The sequence below is a fragment of the Heterodontus francisci genome, chromosome 38, assembly GCF_036365525.1.
Source record: "Heterodontus francisci isolate sHetFra1 chromosome 38, sHetFra1.hap1, whole genome shotgun sequence".
Classification (NCBI taxonomy): Eukaryota; Metazoa; Chordata; class Chondrichthyes; order Heterodontiformes; family Heterodontidae; genus Heterodontus; species Heterodontus francisci.
Window position 1 is genome coordinate 36,759,147 of NC_090408.1, and position 26,411 is coordinate 36,785,557.

General features: G+C 43.9%; 1 protein-coding gene across 7 annotated transcripts in view; it reads left to right on the forward strand.

Moving 5' to 3' along the window:
• LOC137352536 (A-kinase anchor protein 13-like) overlaps nucleotides 1-26,411 on the forward strand; it is a 424,312-nt gene that overhangs the window by 129,793 nt on the left and 268,108 nt on the right. For 5 of the 7 annotated variants that reach the window (XM_068018105.1, XM_068018107.1, XM_068018108.1 and 2 more), the window contains 2 exons: nucleotides 8,338-8,634; nucleotides 24,457-24,640. In XM_068018105.1, the coding sequence (XP_067874206.1) occupies nucleotides 8,338-8,634; nucleotides 24,457-24,640 (481 nt within the window). Of the gene's footprint in view, nucleotides 1-3,428; nucleotides 3,709-7,044; nucleotides 7,112-8,337; nucleotides 8,635-24,456; nucleotides 24,641-26,411 lie in introns of those variants that run through there. The other 2 variants (XM_068018111.1, XM_068018112.1) reach the window with 2 other exon arrangements.

The window sequence follows — 26,411 nt, forward strand, 5'->3', positions numbered from 1 at the left end:
GGGTAAGCAAACTGAACAAACAATGAAATGAAATAAATGCAAAAAAAGATTGTAAAAAATGTAAAAAGGAATGTAAAAAAAAAGGAAGAAAAAATAACTAAAAATGACTAAAAATGAAAGTAAAGTGGGGGGCTGTCATGCTCTGAAATTATTGAACTCAATGTTCAGTCCGGCAGGCTGTAGTGTGCCTAATCGGTAGATGAGATGCTGTTCCTCGAGCTTGCGTTGATGTTCACTGGAACACTGCAGCAATCCCAGGACAGAGATGTGAGCATGAGAGCAGGGGGGAGTGTTGAAATGGCAAGCAACCGGAAGCTCTGGGTCCTGCTTGCGGACTGAGCGGAGATGTTCCGCAAAGCGGTCACCCAGTCTGCGCTTGGTCTCCCCAATGTAGAGGAGACCACACTGTGAGCAGCGAATACAGTATACTACATTGAAAGAAGTACAAGTAAATCGCTGCTTCACCTGAAAGGAGTGTTTGGGGCCTGGGATGGTGAGGAGAGAGGAGGTAAATGGGCAGGTATTACACCTACTGCGATTGCAAGGGAAGGTGCCCTGGGATGGGGACGAGGTGGTGGGGGTAATGGAGGAGTGGACCAGGGTGTCGCGGAGGGAACGATCCCTTCGGAATGCTGACAGGGGAAGGGAGGGGAAGATGCGGCTGGTAGTGGCATCACGCTGGAGGTGGCGAAAATGGCGGAGGATGATCCTTTGGATATGGAGGCTGGTGGGATGAAAAGTGAGGACAAGGGGAACCCTGTCACGGTTCTGGGAGGGAGGGGAAGGGGTGAGGGTAGAGGTGCGGGGAATGGGTCGGACACGGTTGAGGGCCCTGTCAACCACAGTGGGGGGAAATCCTCGGAGGAAAAAGGAGGTCATATCAGAAGCACCGTCATGGAAGGTAGCATCATCAGAGCAGATGCGTCGGAGACGGAGAAACTGGGAGAATGGAATGGAGTCCTTACAGGAGGTAGGGTGTGAAGAAGTGTAGTCGAGGTAGCTGTGGGAGTCAGTGGGCTTATAATGGATATTGGTAGACAACCTATCCCCAGAGATGGAGACAGAGAAGTCGAGGAAGGGAAGGGAAGTGTCAGAGATGGACCATGTAAAGGTGAGAGAAGGGTGGAAATTGGAAGCAAAGTTGATAAAGTTTTCTAGTTCGGGGCGGGAGCAGGAAACGGCACCGATACAGTCATCAATGTACCGGAAAAAGAGTTGGGGGAGGGGGCCTGAGTAGGACTGGAACAAAGAATGCTCGACATATCCCACAAAAAGACAGGCATAACTAGGACCCATGCGGGTACCCATAGCGACACCTTTTACTTGAAGAAATGCATGGAGTTGAAGGAGAAGTTGTTCAATGTGAGAACAAGTTCAGCCAGGCGGAGGAGGGTGTTGGTGGATGGGGACTGGTTGGGCCTCTGTTCCAGGAAGAAGCGGAGAGCCCTCAAACCATCCTGGTGGGGGATGGAGGTGTAGAGCGATTGGACGTCCATAGTGAAGAGGAGGCGGTTGGGACCAGGAAACTGGAAATTGTCAAAATGACGTAGGGCGTCAGAAGAGTCACGGATGTAGGTGGGAAGAGACTGGACCAGCGGAGAAAAGATAGAGTCTAGATAGGAAGAAATAAGTTCAGTTGGGCAGGAGCAGGCTGACACAATGGGTCTGCCGGGACAGTCCCGTTTGTGGATTTTGGGAAGGAGGTAGAAGCGGGCTGTCCGGGGTTGCGGGACTATGAGGTTGGAAGCTGTAGAGGGAAGATCTCCAGAGGAGATGAGGTCAGTGACAGTCCTTTGGACGGTGGCTTGATGTTCGGTGGTGGGGTCATGGTCCAGAGGGAGGTAGGAAGAGGTGTCTGTGAGTTGGCGTTGAGCTTCTGCAAGGTAGAGGTCGGTACGCCATACAACAACAGCACCACCCTTGTTTGCAGGTTTGATGACCATGTCGGGGTTAGACCTGAGAGAACGGAGTGCCTCAAGTTCAGAGGGGGACAGGTTAGAGTGAGGGGGGCAGAGAAATTGAGACGACCAATGTCTCGCCGACAGTTTTCAATGAAGAGATCAAGAGCGGGTAAGAGGCCAGGGTGAGGGGTCCAGGTAGAGGGAGAATGCTGGAGGCGGGTGAATGGGTCTGCTGGTCGGGGGGAGGACTCCTGTTCGAAGAAGTGAGCCCGGAGGCGGAGGCGACGGAAGAAGAGCTCAACGTCATGCCGAGCGCGAAATTCATTGAGGTGGGGGTGTAAGGAGATAAAACTGAGACCTTTGCTGAGTACAGAACGCTCAGCATCAGAGAGGGGGAGGTCAGAGGGTATAGTGAATACACGGCAAGGGGTCAGATCAGAAGGGGTGGGGTCAGAGGGAAGTGAAGCGGAGAGGATCTGGAGGGGCATTAGTCCCCATCAGCTGCTGGAGCTTGCGTTCCTTAACACCTGAAAGGAAGAAAAAAAGTTTTTTGTTAATGCGTCGGATGAGACGTAAGATGAGATGAAACTGTGGAGTCGAACAGATTTGAGATAAGGTGAGACGGTGCTGCTGGAGAGAGAGGTCCAGTGTGTGCATATGGCGGCGCATAGCACTGAGTGTGGATCTCAGGATGCGGCGAGAGTAGCAGTCCGAGGAACGTTGTATTTCTCGGAGATACCTGTGATCCTGGGTGGTTTCAAAGCATGATGGGTGAAACTGCAGTTGGAATCCACGTGGAATCAGTCGGAGCCGGAGACAGTCACTGAGGAAGGAGATGTGGCTGTGAAAACGAGTTTTGGTAGATACCTTATCAAACACCAGGAGGGAAATAGAAAGCAATGAAGGTGAACAAGGTAAAAGAGACAAACGAAAATCCCGTCGGAGAGAAGAGCAGAACTTCTTCAAGGTAGGCATTCCTGGAAGAGAAGTGGCAGTGAATTAAACACTAAAATAAAAGCAAAATACTGCGGATGCTGGAAATCTGAAACAAAAACAAGAAATGCTGGATTCACTCAGCAGGTCTGGCAGCATCTGTGGAAAGAGAAGCAGAGTTAACGTTTCGGGTCAGTGACCCTTCTTCGGAACTGACAAATATTAGAAAAGTCACAGATTATAAACAAGTGAGGTGGGGGTTGGGCAAGAGATAACAAAGCTCCGTGGAGAACCGGCTTGGACTCGATGGCCCGAATGGCCTCCTTCTGTGCTGCAAATGACTATGATTATCGCATTATTCCATGAAAAAGCAGGAGAATTATGTTGGGGTAAAAAGGGTAGAACGTATAACTAAATAAGATGAAATAAACATTAACTTGTGTAGAATATGAAATGAACAAAGTTAGTAGGCCAATCAGAATTAAGAAGAAAGTTCAACAGAAAATCACTTGAAACCAGTGTCTTTATCAATAAAGTTATTTAACCATGTGCAGGCAGAAGCCGCTGTACCAAGGACTGGCATCTCGGGAATTTGATTCTGCATGATAGCCTTTAGCACAGAAAAGCTTGAGATTTTTGTGGGCAAGACAAAGATCACCTCTAAATTAATGCTTGCGGCAACAGCCTTGGTGCACTCTGCATTTTGGACTTCCGTGTGCAAGTGTTGAAAATCATTTGAAAGTAAGTTCTGCGGGCAGGTAAAGCAATGTGTGAAGGTTGGACATTTGGACTGGGTAACACGAAGCTGTTGCAAGAGCTCTTCATACGAAGCACTCAAAACCTCTTACAGAAGTGAAATGAAGGTATTTCAAAGGTTAGCATTTGTTGCTTGATTTGATTTAATTTCAGAAGCAGAAATCATGCAAAATGTATCCAATTGATAATTTTTGAACTATTCATTATTCCAGTGATATGTTTTTCTAACGGTTTTAAATAAAGGTTTTTTTTTTCTCTTGTAACTTTTAAGATAATGGAGGTTAACCAAACAGGAAGGTTTGATTTGCTCAATATTTGTAGTAGGCTCATAAATGTTCATAAATTCATTTACAGTTTAGCTACAAATAATGATCACAGGATATGATATGTTTGCATTCAGATAGCACTTTATGTCAAAGCTCTTCACGCGATGAAGTACTTCTGCTCTGATATAATAAAAGCAAAATACTGTGGATGCTGGAAATCTGAACTAAAAACAGAAAGTGCTGGAAGTACTCAGCAGGTCTGGCAGCATCTGTGGATAGAGAAGCAGAGTTAATGTTTCAGGTCTGTGACCTTTCATCAGAACTCAACTTCTGCTCTGAGGTAGGCAAACCATCAGTTCCTGTATGTTTTGAGTTAAGTTGTGCTGCAGTCTAATCGAAGCTGAAGTGATGCAAGACTTAACAAGTGAGTAACAAGGGAGTGTAGACTCAGAATTCTTATTCCTAAAGGGGAGGTTGCAAGCAAAATTTTCACAAGAGAGTTGGATTATAGAATGCTTTGCCACGGGTGTCTTTTGAAGCAGAGAGTGTTACATCATTTAAAAGGGAGCTAGAAAGGCATTTGAAAGTGAAGAATATAAACGGATACAGGGAAATAGGATTTGAGTAGATCACTTCTGTTTGAGTTGACACAAGCATGATGGAGAAAAGGTCCCCTTCCATGCTGTAGTTTTTGTGATTCTTTTCAATTATAAGACGCCACCCCTGGGAGCTAGTTTATACCATTTCTTTACATTGGACTAAGTTGCACTGTACGGATTGTGGCAACACAAAACTAAATTTGTGTACATGCGAGGTGTGTAGTACAACTGACCAACAGACACTCTGTATTGGAATTGCCCCTCTCATTTTGCACTGGCTTTTAAATTTGAAGCATTCTTGCAGACAGAGTGGGTAAATTTAATCTGACATGCCCAATGGGAAATTGATGGGTTCTGATAGCCAGAAAAAAAACAATATCATAAGGGGTCTGGACAGACTAGACAGGAAGAAACTGTTCCCATTGGCAGAAGGGCTGAGAACCAGAGGACACTCATTTAAGATGAATGGCAAAAGGACCAAAGGCAACATGAGGAAAAATTTTTTTTAATGCAGCGAGTGGTTGGGATCTGGAATGCGCTGCCTGAGAGTGTAATGGAGGCAGGTTCAATCAAGGTCTTCGAAAGAGAATTGGACAATTATCTGAAGAGAAAAAAAATGTTCAGGGCAATGGGGAAAGGGTGGGGAGTGGGACGAGTTGAGTTGCTCTTGCAGAGAGCCAGAATGGACATGAAGGGCCAAATGGCCTCCTTCTGTGCTGTAACCATTCTATAAATGGAGAGTAAAATCAGGTGGGGTGTAAAGTGAGTGCCCAACCTGAACTTGCCCGTTTTCTGCCCCACATGGTAGGTTAAAATTGCCTCTGGAGTTACTAAAAATGTGTTGAATGCATTGGGAAGTATCCAAGTCTTTAAACAATGAATTGCTTTCTGTATTCCTGGGAGAAGTGCTTTTTAAAAAAAAAAAAATCAACATATGCTGTCAAGTTATGAATGAATGAATGACCCGTGTCTGTTGCTGACCAAGTGTACTGGGGCAAAACCAACAATTTTTGCAACAAGTGGGGATTACATTTAACTCCAGTTTTCGACTGTGTCATTTTGGTGCAAAGCCTGGAAGTATTGGTGCACTCTTGGGATCCCACCTCTTCTAACTTCCACACCAGAGTATCAGCTACTGGAAGGAAAACCATGCTGTCATTATGGGAGAATTTAATGGGTTGTAGCAACAAAAATAACATTATTAAACAACAAATGCAATTTTTTTTTTAAGTAGAACACAATTTTCAACATCACTATTAAACGGATGATCTGGTGATTGCCACATTGCTATTTGTGGCAGTCTACTGTGCACAAATTGGCTGTCATATTTCCTTCATTACACCAGTGACTACTGGCCACCACATTTCAGGAAAGGTATGAGGGTCCTTGAGAGGATGCAGAGGAGATTTACCAGAATGGTTACAGGAATGAAGGGTTTTAGGTACAAGGTTAGCTTGGAGAAGCTGGGGTTCTTGGAGCAGAGGAGATTGGGGGGAGATTTAATAGAGGTGCACAAGATTATGACCGGTTTATAGACAATAGTAAAAGAAAAGCTGCTCCCGTTAGCTGATGGTACAGAGAGTAGGGAACACAGATATAAGGTTTTGGGCAAGAGATGCAAGGGGATGTGAGGAAGAACTTTTTTATGCAGCGAGTGGTAATGACCTGGAATTCGCTGCTTCCAAGGGTGGTGGAAGTGGAGACTATGATTTCAAAAGGAAATTGGATGGGAACTTGAGGGAAATAAACTTGCAGGCCGACAGGGAATAGAATGGGGGAATGGGACTGATTGGATTGCTCTACAGAGAGCCAGCATGGACTCAATGGGTCATTGGCCTTCCTCTGTGCCGTAATGACACTGACTTCAAATGTTCTTAATTGGCTGTAAAGTGCTTTGGGATATCCTGAGGTTGTGAAAGGCACTATATAAATGCAAGTTCAGTTCAGGTGATAGTGTCTGATGTTGTGATATGTCCATTCACAGATGAGTAGAAATCTTGTTAACTCATGTCCCCCTACCATTTGTGCAATTTCTGGACTCTTTGGTGCTGGTGCATTCTGGGAAATGCTAAATTGCCTCTGAATACAGAAATTCTGATATTTTTTCTAGCATGTGACAAATCTTGCCAGTGACGCCCACATCCTATGAGAGAATAAAAAAAAATGCATGGCTCGAAGGTCATCCGATACAATGATTAATGTGTGTTAGAATGGTGTCTATTTCAAAGATAATTTGTTTAAAAAAAAAGAGCTAGTTGTACAGTTGCCAATGTGCAGAATGATAGTCTAGTTAATGTGAAGTTTCTTTTCAGGCAAATTCCTGATACCTTTTTATCTTGTCATTTTTATATACGACCCACATTCTGTGAAAATTGTGGCCTTGTTTTAAGAGCACTTTTTTTCTCTCTGTATCCTCCCTTTTCCCTTTTAAGAAACCCTGCCTCGCCATGCACTATTTCCTTTCTGAAACACGAGCTTGTAATTTGCGTACCTTGTTGTCTGGCTGGTTGCTAGTACAACCCCCCCCCCCCCCCCCCCCCCCCCGACAGTGGCACTGAACGACCTGGTTTGTATTTTTCTGTTCTCTCCAAGCTGCTCTCTGCTTAACAACTCACCTTGACAGCCAGATTGGATTGGGAATCAGATAAGTGGCACAGTAAGCTCACCAGAGTGTTGCCTGACTTTTCACTATTTTGACATATTAAATTTCAGAGACTATTTTCTTCCTAATTTTTCTTTTCTTTTTGGTTCCTTTTCAATTTTTTTCCATCTCCAAATGTCACTGCTTTTCCCTCTCCGATGATATTGTCTCCTTTGTAGTGTGTGGTTTGACCGCTGGCGTTTGTCTCTGGTACATTGCTCAAGTAGCCATTATTCAAGTTGGAATCTTGATGGTGATTGTGGGCAGGCTCCTTGACTCATGGGGCATGGAGTGGAGCACCGTTGCCAACTCAGTTGTGTCTTTTCCTTATGTTCATATGTGCAATGATCATTCAATCAGGTGCACTTAAATGAATCGGCAGTGCAGTGCAAAAAAAAAATGTAAAGGGTATGTTGGTTAAGGTCCTTAATGCAGGAGTCTACCATGAAGGTTGGAAATAGTTAAATAGAAGATAAGATCAATATGGTAGTATTTAAATGATATCAGGCTTGGGTTTTAAAATTCTGTACATTATCACAGGAAGGATAAATGGAAGGAGGTGAGTGTCTCACTTTTAAGCTCCTGGGAAGTTCTATAAGAGATAATGCTATGAATCTTGATTTCATTTAAACAAAGATGACAGGTCGACCATTACCTTGTTGAGCCGGGCACTGTATTACATACAGTTTCTCATTTCTACTCAAGTTGCAAACTTAAGCAGAAATGTGTCCTGTATTGAGTTTCTTCATTTCTGAAGCAATCTTTTCTGTCATTCTCCGAAGTGAAATGAATGCAAAGCAGAAAATCCTTTGTCCGGATCACGGGATGGGAATACAAATGCTTTGCTTGTTAAGTACCAGTATCAGAATTGGATATGCCAGCAGCTTGTAAAGCTCAAAACAATTGCTTTTCTGATTGCTGCCCTGATTAGCTGTCAGTGGTGCTGTTTAATGGATGTCACTTGGTTTTGTAAATTGTCTGCTCCTTGTTCATAATTTTTTTTCTACAAGACTTCTCTCCATTTTACCTGTCTTGTTTTCATTTTCTCTCTCCGTTTCGGTTTTGTTTTCTCTCCTCCAGAATTGACTATTTTTATCCCTACTTCGTTGCCTGCAGATCTTTCAGCCAGCGAGAGCCAAAACGTAACAGCTCAAACATTGATCAACTTTGGGAAATTATTTTTTTGAAAATCACGCCTGTTAAGTGCTCCATAATGTGTGTTTCTTTTTCCTTCTTTGCAGCACACAACTGCTGTGAGACGGTGAAAGTTGTGCTGTGTGCCTCCAAGGAAGGATTTCCCATCTCTGTGCTGGCAGAAGAGAACTTCCAGTATGTACAGGATGCTGCGTATGATATGGCACAGTTCCTGGTGAGCAGCGCTGGATCTCAAGAAGCACTCAACGCTATCAGAATAATCGATAACTTCCGCGTATCCTCTGACAATGTGGCATTGCTGGATAAAAATCTGACTTTGGAGGTGCAACATCTGGTGCTGCCCTCCATGTGGAATGTCCTGGGACCCGACTCCAAGCTGCCAGGTAAGGGTTGAGTACAGTTTTTAAAACTGATTCATTGATCCATCAGCACATCATGGGAAAATAAGAAGCCATTGAGCCCCTCGAGCATGTTCCACTATTCAGTAAGACCATGTCTGATCTGCATCTTATCTCCATTCACTTGCCTTGGCTTCAAATCCCTTAATAACCTTGGCACTCAAAAATCTATCAATCTCTGTTAAGTGAGCCACATCTACTGCTTTGTGGGGAGAGAACTCCACACTCCTGCCACCTTTTGTGTGACGTGTTGCCTAACTTCTCTCTTGAATGGCCTGGCTCTGATTTTTAAGTTCATGTCCCCTTATCCTAGACACCCCCACCAGCAGCAAAAAGTTCGCACTACCTACCCTATCAATTCCTTTCAAAATTCTAAAATCCTTAATCAAGTCACACCGTAACCTCCTTTATTCCAGGGAATGCAAGTCTAGCTTATGTAATCTCTCCTCATCGTAACTTCAATAATCCTTTGTGCCTGGGTTGCATAATTTCTTTGAAGACATTGCAGTTCTTGCATAAAGGGTCTCATCAAGCTCTGAACTTGACCTTGGCTCTGAATTGGCATTGAGAGGCATGTTCGAACAATTTTGTTCACAACTTATAATGTACTTCATAAGTCTCCTGGGCAAATCCTGCATTAACTGCCCTGGCTCCCAATCGACATACCTTCTAATTTTGTTTTTTGGAGTGCATGGGCGATTTGTTTAAGTGCGTGGTCCCTTTAAATTTTTTTTGCATTGTTGCGTGCGCACGGTAACTTAAAGGGGCTGACTTGTACGCAGCCTGCGCGGGGACTTTCTGGTTGCTGCACAGCTTGGAGGAAACATTACTCCTGACTCTTAATGTTGCAAGGAAACCTCCTGGCAATTCTGTTCCAGACAGGACCGTGAAGTAATCCAGTTGAGAAGTTTGGCTGCCACATCCGGAGCTGCGACCTAAAAATGGATCAAGAGATTTAGAATGTAGAGAGCAGGAAATAAAGAGAAAAATTGAAATACAATGCAAAGACTTTGAAGTTTGTAAATGGGGCAAATTTTGTAGTTTGACTGCATTTGATGGGCTTCAGTGTATTTATTTGGTTTATTGGTACCAGTACACCATTGGGGAAAATTACTACCTAAGCCAGCATGCTTCATGTGTACTGCTCTTGATCCCCACATTGTTCCACTGCTACCAGTAGCAAAAGCAGGCCCACCCCAGTGTTACATAGCTCGAAACATTCAACACGTAACCCAAGTTCATAAAGACCAAAGTCCCTATTTTCCTCTGAACTAATTTTGTAGTATTTTTCAATGAGTTTGTAGGAAAATATCAAGTTGAATCTATTGCAGTTTTTGTATTGTGTTTATCTGGGCTCCCATTGCACAGGTCTTGTCACATTCACTAAGATTGGCTACCAAGAAGCCTGCCTTTTTGGGAAAAAAAATGGCTGTTGGCCTTTGCAGATCGAGTAACTTTACTTTGGGCTGCCATTAACTCGTTGTGAGGTGGCACCATTAGCAAGGCAGATAATCCAATAGCAAGCAGCTTCCGATTGTACTGTTGAGTGTTTTTCACTGTGTATTAAATTTTTCACCTATCACCATTGTGCTTTACTGAAAGTTCGCGTGGAGTTTAATGAAATCTGAGGGACTTTGGTGAAGTGACCCCTTACTACGGGCTCAAGGATGTTATTAACTCTGGGCACCTTTAATCAAAAAATCCTTGTCTACAACCAGTCATGGTCTTGTGGATAGACAGCAGCAGCCTGTCTCAATCTTTGGGTAAGCTGCAGTTCTTTTGAAGCGGGAGTTTTATGTGCGAGTCAACAGACCGTGTGCATTGAGATGAATAATTATTCAATTCCAAGTATTTTCCAGCTGCACTGGTTCTCTCTCTCTCGGTAATTATTCATCTTTTGAGCAGTTTCAGGAGGGTGAAAAAAAGGTCATGATGCTAATGGGATTGTTAGCTTGCACTTTGCTGGTGCCTACCTTCAAATACCCGTTAGGTTACATTACAGCTGTCTGTGGAGTCTGGCGTTTTCCAACTAAGGATTGCCAGGATTTTTTTTTTGTTTTAAACTTCCATTACCGATGAAGGTTGTTTAATGTATCTGCTGAAGTGTTTTCAGCCATTTTAGAAAAGAGAAATTAAAGTCACTGAATAGGCAGAACAAATTCCAGTTGATCTATTCCAGTTCATAAGCAACACAAATTCCAGAAACATTTTCTAATTCTTACTACAGTTTGGTCACTACCTGGGAGGAAGTAAAATTGTAAAATCGGATTGCTTTCAGTTCATTCAGAGTTCTCTCTGCTCACCTATTTTCTACCTGGGGTTCTTTGTTTAAAAGAAATGAGCTTTGCCATAACTGCAACCGTGAGTTGCCAATGCAGTTAGCAAGGCTAAGTTGATGCTTTGGGGGGGGTGATGGATGTTTTTTTTAAACTTAAGCACAATTGTGAAATGGTGAGTTTACATTACACCGAGAAGTGCCAAATGGCCCATTTAATAATGGGATGTTAATGGTGGAGTGGCATGACCTGAATAAGAAGGATGGAGAAAGAGTCTGATGAGGGATCGTTCTCTGCGCTAAAGGACCAGCACAGTAAAAATTGCTGTGGCATGATTTATGGCATGATCACATTGGACAGCAATATGATGAATGACTATTAATCTCTCTTGGATGGCGTTGGTTGAAGAGCGCGATTTTGGTCAGGACGTTAGGAGAGCTTCCTATTTATCAGCTGGTGCCCAGCTCAACTGGAAGGTGGGGTTTCAGTTTAATATCTCATCTGAACGAAAGCATCTTTGACTATATACCACTCCCTCAGAACTACACGTCAGTGTCAACCTGAATCATGTGTTCATATACTGGAGTGGGGCTTAGACAGATTACTTTACTCTGAGGCAAGAAGACCACCAACTGAGCTAGGCACAACAACAATTTGCATTTATATAGCACTTTTAATGTGGTAAAGCATTCCAAGGTACCCTGCAGGAGCATTATCAAACAAAATTTGAGATTTAGCTGCATAAGGAGATATTAGGACAGGTAACCAAAAGCTTGGTCAGGGAGATTGATTTTAAGGTGTGTCTTAAAGGAGGAAAGAGAGCTTAGAGCCTTGGCAGCTGAAGACATTATTATGATCTTAGTGGAGACCACCAACGAACGAAAAGAATCTGATCTACTGACTGACCCCAATTTAGGCAACCAAAAACCAAACAGACAAGATTTCGCTGTTATAAATTTTACTGTATCACTCAAAGCAAAATCAACATATAAACACGAACTAACAGTTAACTCATGTTCAATGTATGTACATCTTAAAGGTTACATGTTAACAGTGAAAATCAACAGAAGTAGTCCTTACAAGTCCTTTGGCAGTTCTATCAGCAAGGCAGTCCAAAGTCCTTCAGTTCTTTGAATGTTTCAGATAGATCCCCAGATCCTGTTTTCCCAAGATGCAACTGCTTGATAGCAGTTTCTCTGCAATCCAAACCACACTGATAGTGTCTCCATCAAAACTATGCACCCTTCCAGAACTTTTGTGGTTTTTCTCACAACAGTCCTGGTGGTGTAGCTTCATGGATAACTCTTTCAGCCACCCCAGACAGCGGTAGCAACTTGTATCTTGTAAGGGTCAGCTACCAGAAATCCGGCTCCAAGGCAAAGAGCTTGTCCTTTTTAAAACCAACAGCTCCCAGTTTTTTTCCAGTTTAGCAGCCCTGGGAGACTCTTCTAAAACCAACAACACCCAGCTCTGCAGCTGGCTTCAATCTCTGTAGAGTTTTCTTGAAACAGAAACTTAACCTCCCAATCACATGTCCTTATTTTTAAAATTAACTATTTCTTTTCAATCGCAGGACTGGTTTGAGTTCCAACCTGGAAAAGCCCAGCCCCAAATCGGGGACCATCTCAAAAACACAAACGCAAGCTGTACTGCATCACAGCATGGCTGCCAGTGGTGGAGAGATTAAAATCGGGGATGTACAAGAGACCAGAATTGGAGGCGTGCAGAGATCTCAAAGGATTGCAGGGCTGGAGGAGATTAGAGATAGGGAAGGGAGTGGCCTTGGAGGGATTTGAAAACAACGATGAGAAGTTTAAAATGAAGGTGTTGCTGGTGAGGGAGCCAATGTAGGTCAGCGAGCACAGGAGTAATGGCTAAATGGGATTTGGTACTAATGTAGGTATGGGAAGCAGAGTGTTGGATGAGCTCAGGTTTCTGGGGGGTGGGAGGCGGGCCATGAGAGCATTGGAATAAACAACGCATTTATTTTATAATGGTTCCCAAAAGATTCATTTTGATTTTGATATGGGGAGATTGATTTTACTGCAGATAGAAGTTAATATGAATGGTTGATTGCTTATTCTCAACAGTGCTGTTTTTGTTTCCTGCACATCCAGACAAAAAAATAACTTCCTGCTGCTCGGGTTAATGTTTATGAATGATAATATATTTTACAAGGTTAACAATGACATCTTTGTCTCCATCGGCAACCAGTTGCAAACTTTTGGTTTAACCTATCAAGGTGAAGGAAAGCTTGTGTGTGAATTCATGCCTGAAGATCCTCTTTTTTTTTTTTTGTTTTGCTACAATCTCTTCGGAAAAATATCCCAGAGCAGCTTCACTAAACATGGCAACATGATGACCTTGGACTGGCTAAAGGACCAATGCACAGCCAATATTGGTTGGGAAACAATAGAGCTTCTAAAATATGTATCTCTGAAAGGAATGAGCCTTCTATCCAATTCCACTTTGGATTATTTTTTTTTATTCATTCATGGGATTTGGGTGTCTCTGGCAATGTCGGTATTTATTGTCCATCCCTAATTGCCCTTGAGTAGGTAGTGTTGAACCACTGCAGTCCATATGGTATAGGTACAGCCACAGTTCTGTTGGGGAGGGAGTCCCTGAATTTTGACCAGTGACATTAAAGGAATGGTGTTATATTTCCAAGTCAGATGGGTGTGTGACTTGAAGGGGAACACGGGAACGTTCTCATTCACTCGCTACAAGAAGCCGTGGCAAAACACTTCAGGCATCACAAGTTCCCACAGAAACCCATTTAAAGAATCAAATTGCTGGTGTATCTGAACAAATCCTATACTACCCAGCTGTGGGCAAAATCGCATTCATGTGAGCACGCCCACTATAAATGGTGGGGACTGTACTTTTTATTTTGGGAAAAGCAGCCCTAAAACATCTTTGGGAACCAGGATTGCCAGATTATACATTAAGTTAATGGTACATTTTGTTTCCCTTTTGCCAGTGCCCCTTTTGCAGACTGATTGCCCCGTGTGCTTCCAGCTGTGGAGGTTTAGGTGAGCTGGGGCTCAGTGTGGTTTTATTTCCTTTTTATTCTCTAGCAGAAGGTGTTCTATGTGGGGAATAGCAGGCAATTGGCAAGTTAACAATCTTTACTCTTCCTCATATTTTGTTTCTACCACCATGTAACTAGAGAGCAAGGTGCAAATGGTTGAGATGAAGGGTATGGGTATTGATTGATGGCATTGATCTATGCTGGCAAGACTCAAACCTTTCCCACACAATTCATGCTGAAGATAATCTGGGGCCGAGGTAATAGAAGAAAATAATTCAGATAACTGTTGGGGTAAAGTGCAACTTCAACTCGAAAATTGATCTTATTCGAGAATAGTTAACTGGATTCCGAGACTACAAAATCAACAGAATGCGATTAGTCCTTGGCAAAGATTTCCTTGCTCTTTGTTTTGCTTGTTTGTGTGGATTGGTACACAGCAATGCATTGCCTTTCTCCAAATGTCTCACAGTTGTGGAATTATGGAATCACATCAGCAACTGGGTCAGGAATTCCATTGTAGATGTCGAGCTTTGCAAGCATAGGCTGCAATAAGAGGAAAAATGCTGAAAATACGCAGCATCCAGTCACATCTGTAGAGGAAACACAGTTTGATGAACCTGCTCTCTACTCCATTTTATTGATTTCAGATTTCTAGTATTCAGGGTTTTTAAAAAATTTATGTGCCATGTGTGTATTGTTAGTTAAAAGGGCGGCGCAGTGGTTAGCACCGCAGCCTCACAGCTCCAGCGACCCGGGTTCGATTCTGGGTACTGCCTGTGTGGAGTTTGCAAGTTCTCCCTGTGTCTGCGTGGGTTTCCTCCGGGTGCTCCGGTTTCCTCCCACATGCCAAAGACTTGCAGGTTATTAGGTAAATTGGCCATTGTAAATTGCCCCTAGTATAGGTAGATGGTAGGGAAATATAGGGACAGGTGGGGATGTGGTAGGAATATGGAATTAGTGTAGGATTAGTATGGATGGGTGGTTGATGGTCGGCACAGACTCGGTGGGCCGAAGGGCCTGTTTCAGTGCTGTATCTCTTTAAAAAAAAATTAGTCACTCATAGCTGATGGAGCAATGACTTTTCTTGAACAGTTCAGAAGGAAAATAGTTTTTCCTCTGTACTTGTGTGCCTGTGTGGAGCGGGAACAGGAGCCATGAGGCAAAATTGGAAAATCAACCGGTATACTTGAATGCTAGCTATGGTGGCCCAGGTAGAGGGCAACAATTTGCTTAAATGTGAAGAGTATAGCTGTTAGCTGTTAACTGAATCCTCAACTATTCAAGAACATTTGCATGTAGGGTAAACTATACGTAATAAATCAAGGTGGTGTTCATGTTGCTTGCGTGTATGGTCATAAGGTGAGAAATCGTCCGCCATCGGCCTGCACCACCAAAGAAAATTGAATGAAATGGTCATTTTTTACTGTGTGTGACATGTTGCGGGTATAGCACGAGATATTATATTGCATGGTTGAGGAAAATCTAGAGCGTTACTTCAAATTAAAACCATACAAGGGGACAGAGAGTGAAACTGGCAAAGGGCAAATTTGTGACTGATACCTGGAATTTTGTCATTCAAGGAGTCGTCAACATGTGCAATGGGCTTATTGTCTAAGGCAGTGGAGATAAAAGCTTGAAACATTTAACACAACAGTGTTATGATGCAGCTACTGGAGTGCTGAAGCTACTTTCTGAATGGACAAGCTAGGCAGGGTCAAATAGTGGTGGTCACCAATATTTATTTTGCAACAGCCTCACTGACATGAATCAGTTTGTTAATGCAGCCAAATTCACTCAATTCCAATAGTAACTGGGTTTGATTTGGCTTTCTGTTGATCTGTAAAACTAGATGCTTCAGCAGTTTGGTGTCAGTCCAGTGCTGAGATTCATACAAGGGGATTACCTATCAGACTGTGTCTGAGCTTAGTTTGTAGATAATGGTGACTGCTGTCGAGACTCGCGTATGCACACCTCCTTTGTGAGGCCGTAAAGGGTTTCAAGAGCCTGTGGAACTACATGGCTGCAGGAGAGGAGAGAATAGAACACAAATGCGGTGGGAAGGGCTGTCCCCCAGATTCACTGCAACAACTCTGTCCTATTTCTCTGCATTCTAGAAATACTTGATTTCAGTTTTCTGCTCTCAAGAATTTTTTGCTATCGGATCAGTGTTTCTTTCAAAAACAAATTGTGTCCTCATCAAAAGAACTTTCCATTACACCTCTTTTCTATGTGTGGATTAATGTCTGCAGACGAACACTTAATCCAACCATTGGTTTTATTTTTATTCTTTCATGGGATGTGGGCGTCGCTGGCAAGGCCAGCATTTATTGCCCGTCCCCAGTTGTCCTGAGTGGCTTGCTAGGCCATTTCAGAGGGCATTTAAAAATCAATCACATTGCAGTGGGTCTGGAGTCACATGTAGGCCAGACCTGGTAAGGACAGCAGATTTCCTGCCCTACAGGACATTAGTGAACCAGATGGGTTTTTACAGCATTTGATAGTTTCATAATTTACTGAGACTAGCTTTCGACTCCAGATTTCTTTTGATGCAATGAGCAAATCTAGTAATGCTGATGTTTGGGTGATTTGGGACCACGATACGGTAATAGCGATTCAGAGAGATTTCTCAGTCCGCCCTTGAAAGCATTACAAAACCCAGAAAAACACTTGACTTTTTGTCCAAGCTATGATCGTCATATGATAGTGCGTTCAAAATAGGGGTTTGGTGAAGTTGCTGGAGAGCCTCTGCTTTTATGTTTATGTTTTGTTAAAGATTTAGCAGCGATTACGTTGAAGGGCAGTGCTGGATTGAGATTAACTCCCACGTAGCTACAATTGAAATGTCAATACAGCTGTCTTGTGCTGTTTTACTGCAGTGATTTTCAAAGCACAGAAATGTGGTGACATTAGGGTCTCTCTGGAATCTCGAAACAACCGTTTGAAAGCCTTTATTTGAGAGTGATGTTCAGGATCCTGTGCCAGTCTTGCTTGTGTCTTAAAATAATGCTGTAACACAGGAGTGTGAGAGACCCCCTTCTGGTACCACTTGGATTTTGTGGTCCCCAATCTCAATTGTCTTTGTTGGAGGTTATCCAGTTTGCTTCAAGGTTTACTTAATGACTGTGGCATTGTCCTCGATAGATTTGTCTCCACGGTTTGGAGAATAGAGATGTGTACCAAGTATAATGGGGACGGTAACACAGTGATAATGTTACTGGACCAATAATCTGGAGGCCCAGACTAGTACTCCGGAGCCATGAGTTGAAATCCCACTGCGGCAGCTGGGGGGAATTTAAATTCATTCATAAATCTGGAATAAAAGGCTAGTCTCATTTAATAATCTTGAAATTACTGGATTGTCATAAAAATTCATCTGCCTCAATAATGTCCTTCAGGGGAGGAAATCTGCCATCCTTACCTGGTCTGGCCTACATGTGACTCCAGATCCAAAGCAGTGTGGTTGAGTCTGAACTTCCCTCCGAAATGGCCTAGCAAGCCACTCAATTGTATCAAAAAAACACTGTGGGTGCGCCGACACTACATGGACTGTAGCGGTTCTAGAAGGCGCCTCACCACCACCTCCTCAAGGGCAGTTAGGGATGGGCAATAAATGCTGGTCTTGCCAGTGACACTCATCCTAAGAACAAATAATAAAAAGTATGGTCCATTCCTTGAATAAGGTGGGTGCCTTGGGTTGTTGTAGGGAGGGTATTTTTGGCATTGTGCAGTGGATCCATTAAAGTTGTCACTGTTAATAAACTGTAATGCAACTTTGTGCTTTAATTGATGATTCGTTGTAAATTTGCATGTAGGGTAAACTAAATGTATTGCAGTGAGGGCCCAGTAAACATAGAAACATAGAAAATAGGAGCAGAAGTAGGCCATTCGGCCCTTCAAGCCTGCTCCGCCATTCATTATGATCATGGCTGATCATCCAACTCTCTTTCCACAGATGCTGCCAGACCTGCTGAGTGATTCCAGCATTTCTTGTTTTTGTTTCAGATTTCCAGCATCCGCAGTATTTTGCTTTTATCCAACTCAGTAATCTGTTTCCGCTTTCTCCCCATAAGCTTTAATCCCTTTAGACCCAAGAGCTATATCTAACTCTTTCTTGAAAGCATACAATGTTTTGGCCTCGACTGCTTTCTGTGGTAGTGAATTCCACAGGCACACCACTCTCTGGGTGAAGAAATTTCTCCTCATCTCAGTCCTGAAAGGTTTACCCCTTATCCTTAGACTATGACCCCTGGTTCTGGACTCCCCCACCATCGGGAACATCCTTCCTGTATGTATCCTGTCAAGTCCTGTTAGAATTTTATAGGTTTCTGTGAGATCCCCCCTCACTCTTCTGAACTCCAGCGAATATAATCCTAACCTACTCAATCTCTCCTCATACGTTAGTCCCGCCATCCCAGGAATCAGTCGGGTAAACCTTCGCTGCACTCCCTCTATAGCAAGAACATCCTTCCTCAGATAAGGAGACTATAGCGGCACACAATATTCCAGGTGTGGCCTCACCAAGGCCCTGTATAATTGCAGCAAGACATCCCTGCTCCTGTACTCGAATCCTCTCTCTATGAAGGTCAACATACCATTTGCCTTTTTTACCGCCTGTTGCACCTGCATGCTTTCCTTCAGGGACTGGTGTACGAGAAATCTTAGAGTTATACAGCACAGAAACAGGCCCTTGGGCCCATCGTGTCTGTGCCGGCCATACTGCCATAATTCCTGCACTTGACCCATAGCCCTGTATGCTATGGCATTTCAAGCAGTCATCTAAATACTACTTAAATGTTGTGAGGGTTCCTGCCTCCACCACCTCTTCAGTCAGTGCGTTCCAGATTCCAACCACCCTCTGGGTGAAAAATTGTTTCCTCATATCTCCCCTAAACCTCCTGCCCCTTGCCCTAAATCTATGCTCCCGGTTCTTGACCCCTCCGCTAAGGGAAAATGTTTCCTCCTATCTAACCTATCAATGCCCCTCATAATCTTGTATACCTCAATCATGTCCCCCCTCAGCCTTCTCTAATCCAAGGAAAACAACCCTAGCCTTTTCAGTCTCTCTTCATAGCTGAAATGCTCCAGCCCAGGCAACATCCTGGTGAATCTCCTCTGCACCCTCTCCAGTGCAATCACATCCTTCCTATAGTGTGGTGACCAGTACTGCACGCAGTACTCCAGCTGTGTCCTAACTAGCATTTTATATAGCTCCATCATAACCTCCCTGCTCTTATATTCTATGCCTTGGCTAATAAAGGCAAGTATCCCATATGCCTTCCTTACCACCTTATCTACCTGTGCTGCTGCCTTCAGTGATCGATGGACAAGTACACCAAGGTCCCTCTGACCCTCTACTTCCCAGGATCCTACCATCCATCCTTGCCTTGTTAGTCCTCCCAAAATACATTACCTCACACTTTTCAGGATTAAATTCCATTTGCCACAGCTCTGCGCATCTTACCAGCCCATCTATATCTCCCTGTAATTTAAGGATTTCCTCCTCACTATTTACAACACTACCAATTTTTGTGTCATCTGCGAACTTATGGATCATATCTCCTATATTCACGTCTAAATCATTAATGTACACTACTAATAGCAAGGGTCCCAGCACCGATCTCTGTGGTACACCACTGGTCACAGGCTTCCAATCGCAAAAACAGTCCTCGACTATTACCCTCTGCCTCCTGCCACTAAGCCAATTTTGGATCCAATTTGCCAAATTGCCCTGGATCCCAAGGGCTCTTACTTTCTTAACCAATCTCCCATGCGGGACCTTATCAAAAGCCTTACTGAAATCCATGTAGACTACATCAACTGCTTTACCCTCATCGACACATCTAGTCACCTCCTCGAAAAATTCAATCAAGTTAGTTAGACATGATCTCCCCCTGACAAAGCCATGCTGACTATGATTAATCCCTGCCTCTTCAGGTGGGGATTAATCCTGTCCCTCAGAATTTTTTCCAATATTTTCCCAACCACTGATGTTGGACTCACCGGCCTAAATTACCTGGTTTATCCCTGCTACCCTTGAATAATGGTACCACATTCGTTGTCTCCCAGTCCTTTGGTACCTCTCCTGTGGCCAGAGAGGATTTGAAAATTTGCGTCAAAGCCCCTGCTATCTCCTCCCTTGCCTCACATAACAGTCTGGGATACATCTCATCTGGGCCTGAGGATTTATCCACTTTTAAGCCTGCTTAAACAGCTAATATTTCCTCCCTTTCAATGCTAATATGTTCAAGTATATCACAATCCCCCTCCCTGATCTCGACACCTACATCGTCCTTCTCCATAGTGAACACCGATGAAAAGTAATCATTTAAAACCTCACCTATATCCTCCGGCTCCACACAAAGATTGCCACGTTGGTCCCTGATGGGCCCTACTCTTTCCCTGGTTATCCTCTTACCCTTAATATACTTAGAAAAGCCTTAGGATTTTCCTTTATCTTGCCCTCCAGTGTTTTTCATGCCCCCTCTTCGCTCTCCTGATTACTTTTTTTAAGTACCACCCTACTGCTCCTTGAATAAGCTCCACATTTCGATTGCACCCATCCCCTGCAGTTTCCTTCCCCATCCTACGCATCCTAAATCTTGCCTAATAGCATCATAATTTCCTTTCCCCCAGCTATAATTCTTGCCCTGCTGTATATGCCTGTCCCTGCCCATCGCTAAGGTAAACCTAACCGAATTGTGATCACTATCACCAAAGTGCTCATCTACATCTAAATCTAACACCTGGCCGGGTTCATTACCCAGTACCAAATCCAATGTGGCATCGCCCCTGGTTGGCCTGTCTACATACTGTGTCAGAAAACCCTCCTGCACACACTGGACAAAAACTGACCCATCTAAAGTACTCGAACTATAGTGTTTCCAGTCGATATTTGGAAAGTTAAAGTCCCCCATAACAACTACCCTGTTACTCTCGCCCCTGTCGAGAATCATCTTCGCTATCCTTTCCTCTACATCTCTGGAACTATTTAGAGGTCTATAAAAGACTCCCAACAGGGTGACCTCACCTCTCCTGTTTCTAACCTCGGCCCATACTACCTCCGTAGACGTGTCCTCATGTCCTTTCTGTCGCTGTAATACTCTCCTTGATTAACAATGCCACCTCCCCCCCATTCTTTTACCATCTTCTCTGTTCTTACTGAAACATCTAAATCCCGGAACCTGCAACATCCATTCCTGCCCCTGCTCTACCCATGTCTCCGAAATGGCCACTACATCGAGGGCCACTTCCTTAAGTACTCTGGGATGCATACCATCAGGCCCTGGGGATTTATCTGCATTCAATCCCATCAATTTCCCCAACGCCATTTATCTATTAATACTGATTTCCTTCAGTTCCTCTCTCTCACTAAGCCCTGTGTTCCCCAGCATTTCTGGTATGATATTTATGTCCTCCTTTGTGAAGACAGAACCAAAGTATGCATTTAGTTGGTCAGCCATTTCTTTGTTCCCCTTAATAAATTCCCCTGTTTCTGACTGTAAGGGACCTACATTTGTCTTCACCAATCTTTTTCTCTTCACATACCTATAGAAACTTTTACAGTCAGTTTTTATGTTCCCTGCAAACTTGCTCTAGTATTCTATTTTCCCCTTCTTAATCAATCCCTTGGTCCTCCTATGCTGAATTCTAAACTGCTCCCAATCCTCAGGTCTTTTTTTTTCTGGCAGATTTTTATGCCTCTTCCTTGGATCTAATGCTATCTCTAATTTCCCTTGTAAGCCATGGTTTGGCAACCTTCCCCGTTTTACTTTTGTGCCAAACAGGGATAAACAATTGTTGCAGTTCATCCATGTGCTCTTTAAATGTTTGCCATTGCCTATCCACCGTCATCCCTTGAAGTAACGTTTCCCATTCAGTGGGGAGCTATCCTCTTGACATCTAAGCGAATTGCTGCCCTCTTCCTGGGCCACCGTATCTAGCTTTTAAGTTCATTTGCTGCTCTCCCCATTCAATCTCTGGCTCACTGAACAGTGTAGAACAAAGCTGTTCAAATCCTGATCTGTGCTGAGTTTGGACTGCTGCACTTGCTGGTGCCCCTGGGGTTGAGGGGGACGAAAATGCAGCAGGTTTTCTTGCCTTGGCCACTGTCCAGCAAACTCTGCTTGAAAGTCTTTGTGTGGAGTGGGAACAGGAGCTAAAGCCTGGCTCAGGTAGAAAATTAAAACACGACCCGGGCCCAATCCGACCACAGCCAACCCAATCCCGAGCCCTTTAATTTTTTTTCGTGCCTGACCCGACGTGGCACGAATATCCTTTGTCCATTCCGGCAGCAGGAGTTGTGGGGAATCATGGGTAAGCCTGATCCTGTGACTTCCCGGAAGCAGTGTCCAGCCTGACCCCATCCGAGCTCGAATGCTGACCTCAGAATTTCGACCCGACCCGACACGAACCCAACACGTAGTCAGGTCTAGTTGGGGTCAGGTAACCAGGCTTTAACAGGAACTTGGTCTGCTGTGATGCCCCCTGCAGTCGAATATCTTGCCAACGCTGGCTGAACATCAACACATGCCAAATGGTCACTTCAGGGAGGCATCAGAAAGCAGTTGGCACCCTTGGAGCTGTACCTGAGTATGAGTAAGCACCATCATCTGTCGGTAGGAGAGCCGGGGCGGGGCGGGGGGGGGTCCCTATTGTGGAAGGTTTAAAACTACCTGATTCTATATTCTGTCAATTCACCAAGGGGTGGGGAGGTCACATAATCGCGTAGCCTACTGAAAGTGATAATGTTTCATTGTCAAATAAATTATTAATTTAAACAGGCTCCAGTATACTTGCCTGGTGATTCAATCTATGACAGCAGTGACTGAACTGATACTGGAGAGAATGGCTAGAATTTTGTCAAAGCCCGAGTTGTGCTGTAGCCAGGACTGAAGTTGGACCCGAGCCCATGTGGATGGACGATGGGACTCTGAATGGCATTTTACTTATGGTGGCCAATTAGGAGACTGCCACTGGGACCGCCGTCCAATTGAGGACTGCAGCCAGGCCGCTCAGAGGGCTGGCAGCCTTGGCACTGCCATCAGTAGAGCTGGCCATTGCTGAAGCTACAGGAAGAAGATTGTGCCGTTATGTTGAGGCACTCTCGATGGCTAGGTAAGTTAATTTAATATGCCGGGGCCAGGCATTCAGGCAGGCCCTGACAATTGGCGGAGTGCAGCCTCCAGCAGCGGGGCCATAGCCATGGGCTGGCCATTGCTCCCGGGGGCATCTCCATGGCTATAAAGGAGGGCCCCTCCTCTCTCCCGGAACCCGCTCGGAGGCCGTCACTGTTTTCCTGGCTGTCTCGCCACACTGCGCGCCCTCTCATGACACCGATAAAGTGACAGCAGGGGTGGGAAATGGCCGATAATTGACCAATTAGTTGGTTTGATTGGCCGCCCACCTCTGATCAGCAGGCGGCCATGCCGCTGTGGTTTCTGCCATTGAGAAAATCCTGTGTTGATAGGAAGATGTTGGGCTCCCCTCCTGACACCCCTTACGAGGCCTCCCAGCCCATCTGCAGAGGGCTGGTAAAATCCAGCCCCATCATCTGGACTTCAGTCTTTCCTGGGCTCACCTGCTACAGTGGCATGGAGGGCCATAAAGCTACAGAGCAAAGCCATACAGACTAGAAGATACTAGTTGTGATTTCAAAACTTTGTGAACTAATGTTGGCCAAGGCAGCAGCAGAGGATGCTGCAAGGCCTCAGCTGAGGAGTAGAGAAGGGCTGGGGGGAGGAGGAATCAGCCAGGACCCCTGCTCCTGGTCACTCTGACGTGATGGCTGATGTAACGTGCGTGTCTGTAGATATCATGTGAGGACAGGGTTGGGTTGGGAATAACACGTCCAGGCTTCCATGAAGAATAGCCATTGGACTGGGATATCCAAAGTTTGCTGGTGTACATGATATCATATCCCAACAAAAATCTTGTGTCTTCAGGAGAAAAGCAGAAAAAGTAAAGCACATCTGGGGATGATGCAAACAATATGCATTCGTTTTCTGTCTAAAACCATTTCTTAACTTCTAAAATCTCTGTTACCATTACGTGGCTGTGTGGCTCTTTTGGTGCACTCTCACCTCTGAGTTAGAAGGTTTTAAACCCTACCGCAGATTTGAGCGCATAATCTAGGCTGATACTGATGGAGTGCTGTATTGTCAGAGATGCTGGTTATGTTAAACTGAGGCCTCATGCCATTCTGGAGGGAGATGGGATAGATCTCATGGCAGTATTCAAAGAGGATCGGGGAGTTCTCCTGATATCCTGGCTAGTATTCCTTACTCAGTGAACACTACCCAAAGAAAAATTTTCCAGTCACTCATTCATTTGCTTTTTGGGGAATCTTGTGCACAAATTGATGGCCAGAGCACTGCAATTCAGAAATAATCTATTGGTTTGAAAGTGCAGTGTTACCTAAATGTGTGTTTGATTCTTCACTCTAAGCCAAGCAGCTATATGAAACTGATACTGATCATGTGCGTATTTGTTTTCTTTCAGCTTCCATCCCTCGGGAAACGTTAATGCATTTTGCAGCGAGATTGGGTTTGTCCAGGCTAGCTTCATTCCTACTACAGCAGCCAGGTGGACAAGAGGCTCTTGGTATCCCCAACCTTGATGGGGCCACACCCATTAATCTCGCAGCACAGAGAGGTTTCCATGGTCTACAGGAACTTTTTACGCAGTAAGTGCTTGCTACTTCCGAAAATGGTTATTCACTGTTTTGTCCGCACAAAGGATTTTATGTGCATTCTGTCCTGGAGTGTAAGCCTGTGCAACTGTTATAAATTGAAGGCATTAATGTCACCCACTCTTCATTTTCTAAAAACCTGCTTAGTGAGTTAGAGTAAACGATTATTTTCCTGTTGTCATTGTGCCTGGTGATCCTTTGCCCTTTCAATTCAGTCTCTAAGAAATGCATTAATTATAGTCTTACATTTTTGTGTGTGTGGGGAAGAAGGTGCAAATGCTTTTCTTCAAGACTGTTATTAACAGCACTGCAGGGCTGGTGTCAAACTGCAGGTATAATAAGCAAGGTAATGAGATTTCAGAATCATAATGTAGGGCCATGTGATGTGAAGACTGAAATATCGGGTTGCAGATTTGTAAGAAGTGTTGCATGTTGATTTTCTGGTGCAGCTGTAAAATTTGTCACTGGCGTAATGTGGTGAGGCAGTGCTCCGAGAAAGCTTGAACCACAAGTGCAGAACAAGAGCTGGCTTCACAGTTTGCACCTTTCTTGGCGTTTGAGGAGTTGAGGTTATTACTAAGAACTGGCCGAGACAAAAACTGCAACTGCCGGATTTGCGGTAAAACAGAAAATATGCGCAGGTGTGTTAACATCTGAAAAGATAGGATTTAGACCTCGATCGAATGAACGAACAAACTTGCATTTATACAGCACTTCGTTACATCCTCAAGAAATCATAAAGCACATCACATCAATGGAGATACTAGTTATGATTTCCAGTTTTAAGTGCAGTTACTATCATTACGTGCCAGTCAATTTACAGGCAAGGTTCCTCAGACAACAAATGGAGATGAGTGGCCAATGTGGTATGCGTTGAAAGAGAAATTTTGGCTAGGACACTGGGGGAATTCCCTACTCTGTACTTGGAAGCATCAGATCTTTTCTGTCCATCTCAATTGGAATATGAGGGTTTCGATTTAACATAGTGTTCAAAAGACAGCACTCCCTCATTGAGGCATTGGCTTGGCTTATATACTCGAGCCCTGGCTGAAAGGTGAGAGTGCTACCAATTGAACTAAGCTGACATTACACAGGAAATAAAAGTCTTGTGCGGTTATGCTGTGTTTTTCTAATGTACTGATTAGATCACACTTGGAGTATTAAGTACAGTTTTGGCCACTGCGTTGCAAAAAGTTATGCGTGCTCTCGGCAGGTTGCAGAAATAAGGAAGAATAAGGGATGACGTATGAGGAATGATTTTAGAAATGGGATGGCTTGTAGGCAAAAGAGAAGAATAATGGGATCTGGTTAAAGTGTGTAGCTATGTATTTAAAAAGAAAGCTAAATAGCCTGCATTTCGTGAAGCTGAATATAAGTTTAAAATGGTGCAGTTTAATAGGTCCACAAGTCACAAGGGTAAACTCGTGGACATTGGATTTAGATCAAATACTTGAAAATTTATGCAATGAATGTTTGGAATAATCTGCCAGGAAGGCTAGCAGAAATGCAGACTGCATTCAAAACATTGTTGGACTGGGAAAGTTAGAATGCTGAAAGAATGCGGTTTGGTGGCCAAATGGCCTTTTATGTTCTTGATGTTTCTTGTATGTCCTTAACTGTTGCATATCTCATACACTTTGTGTTCTGCTCATAGATTTACATCTGAAACATTGATCTGTTTTTCTTTAAGGTACTGATGCAACTGCTCTGTATAATTTCTGACCCTATTAAGGTATTTGCTTTACAGGAAAAGTCTGATTATTTT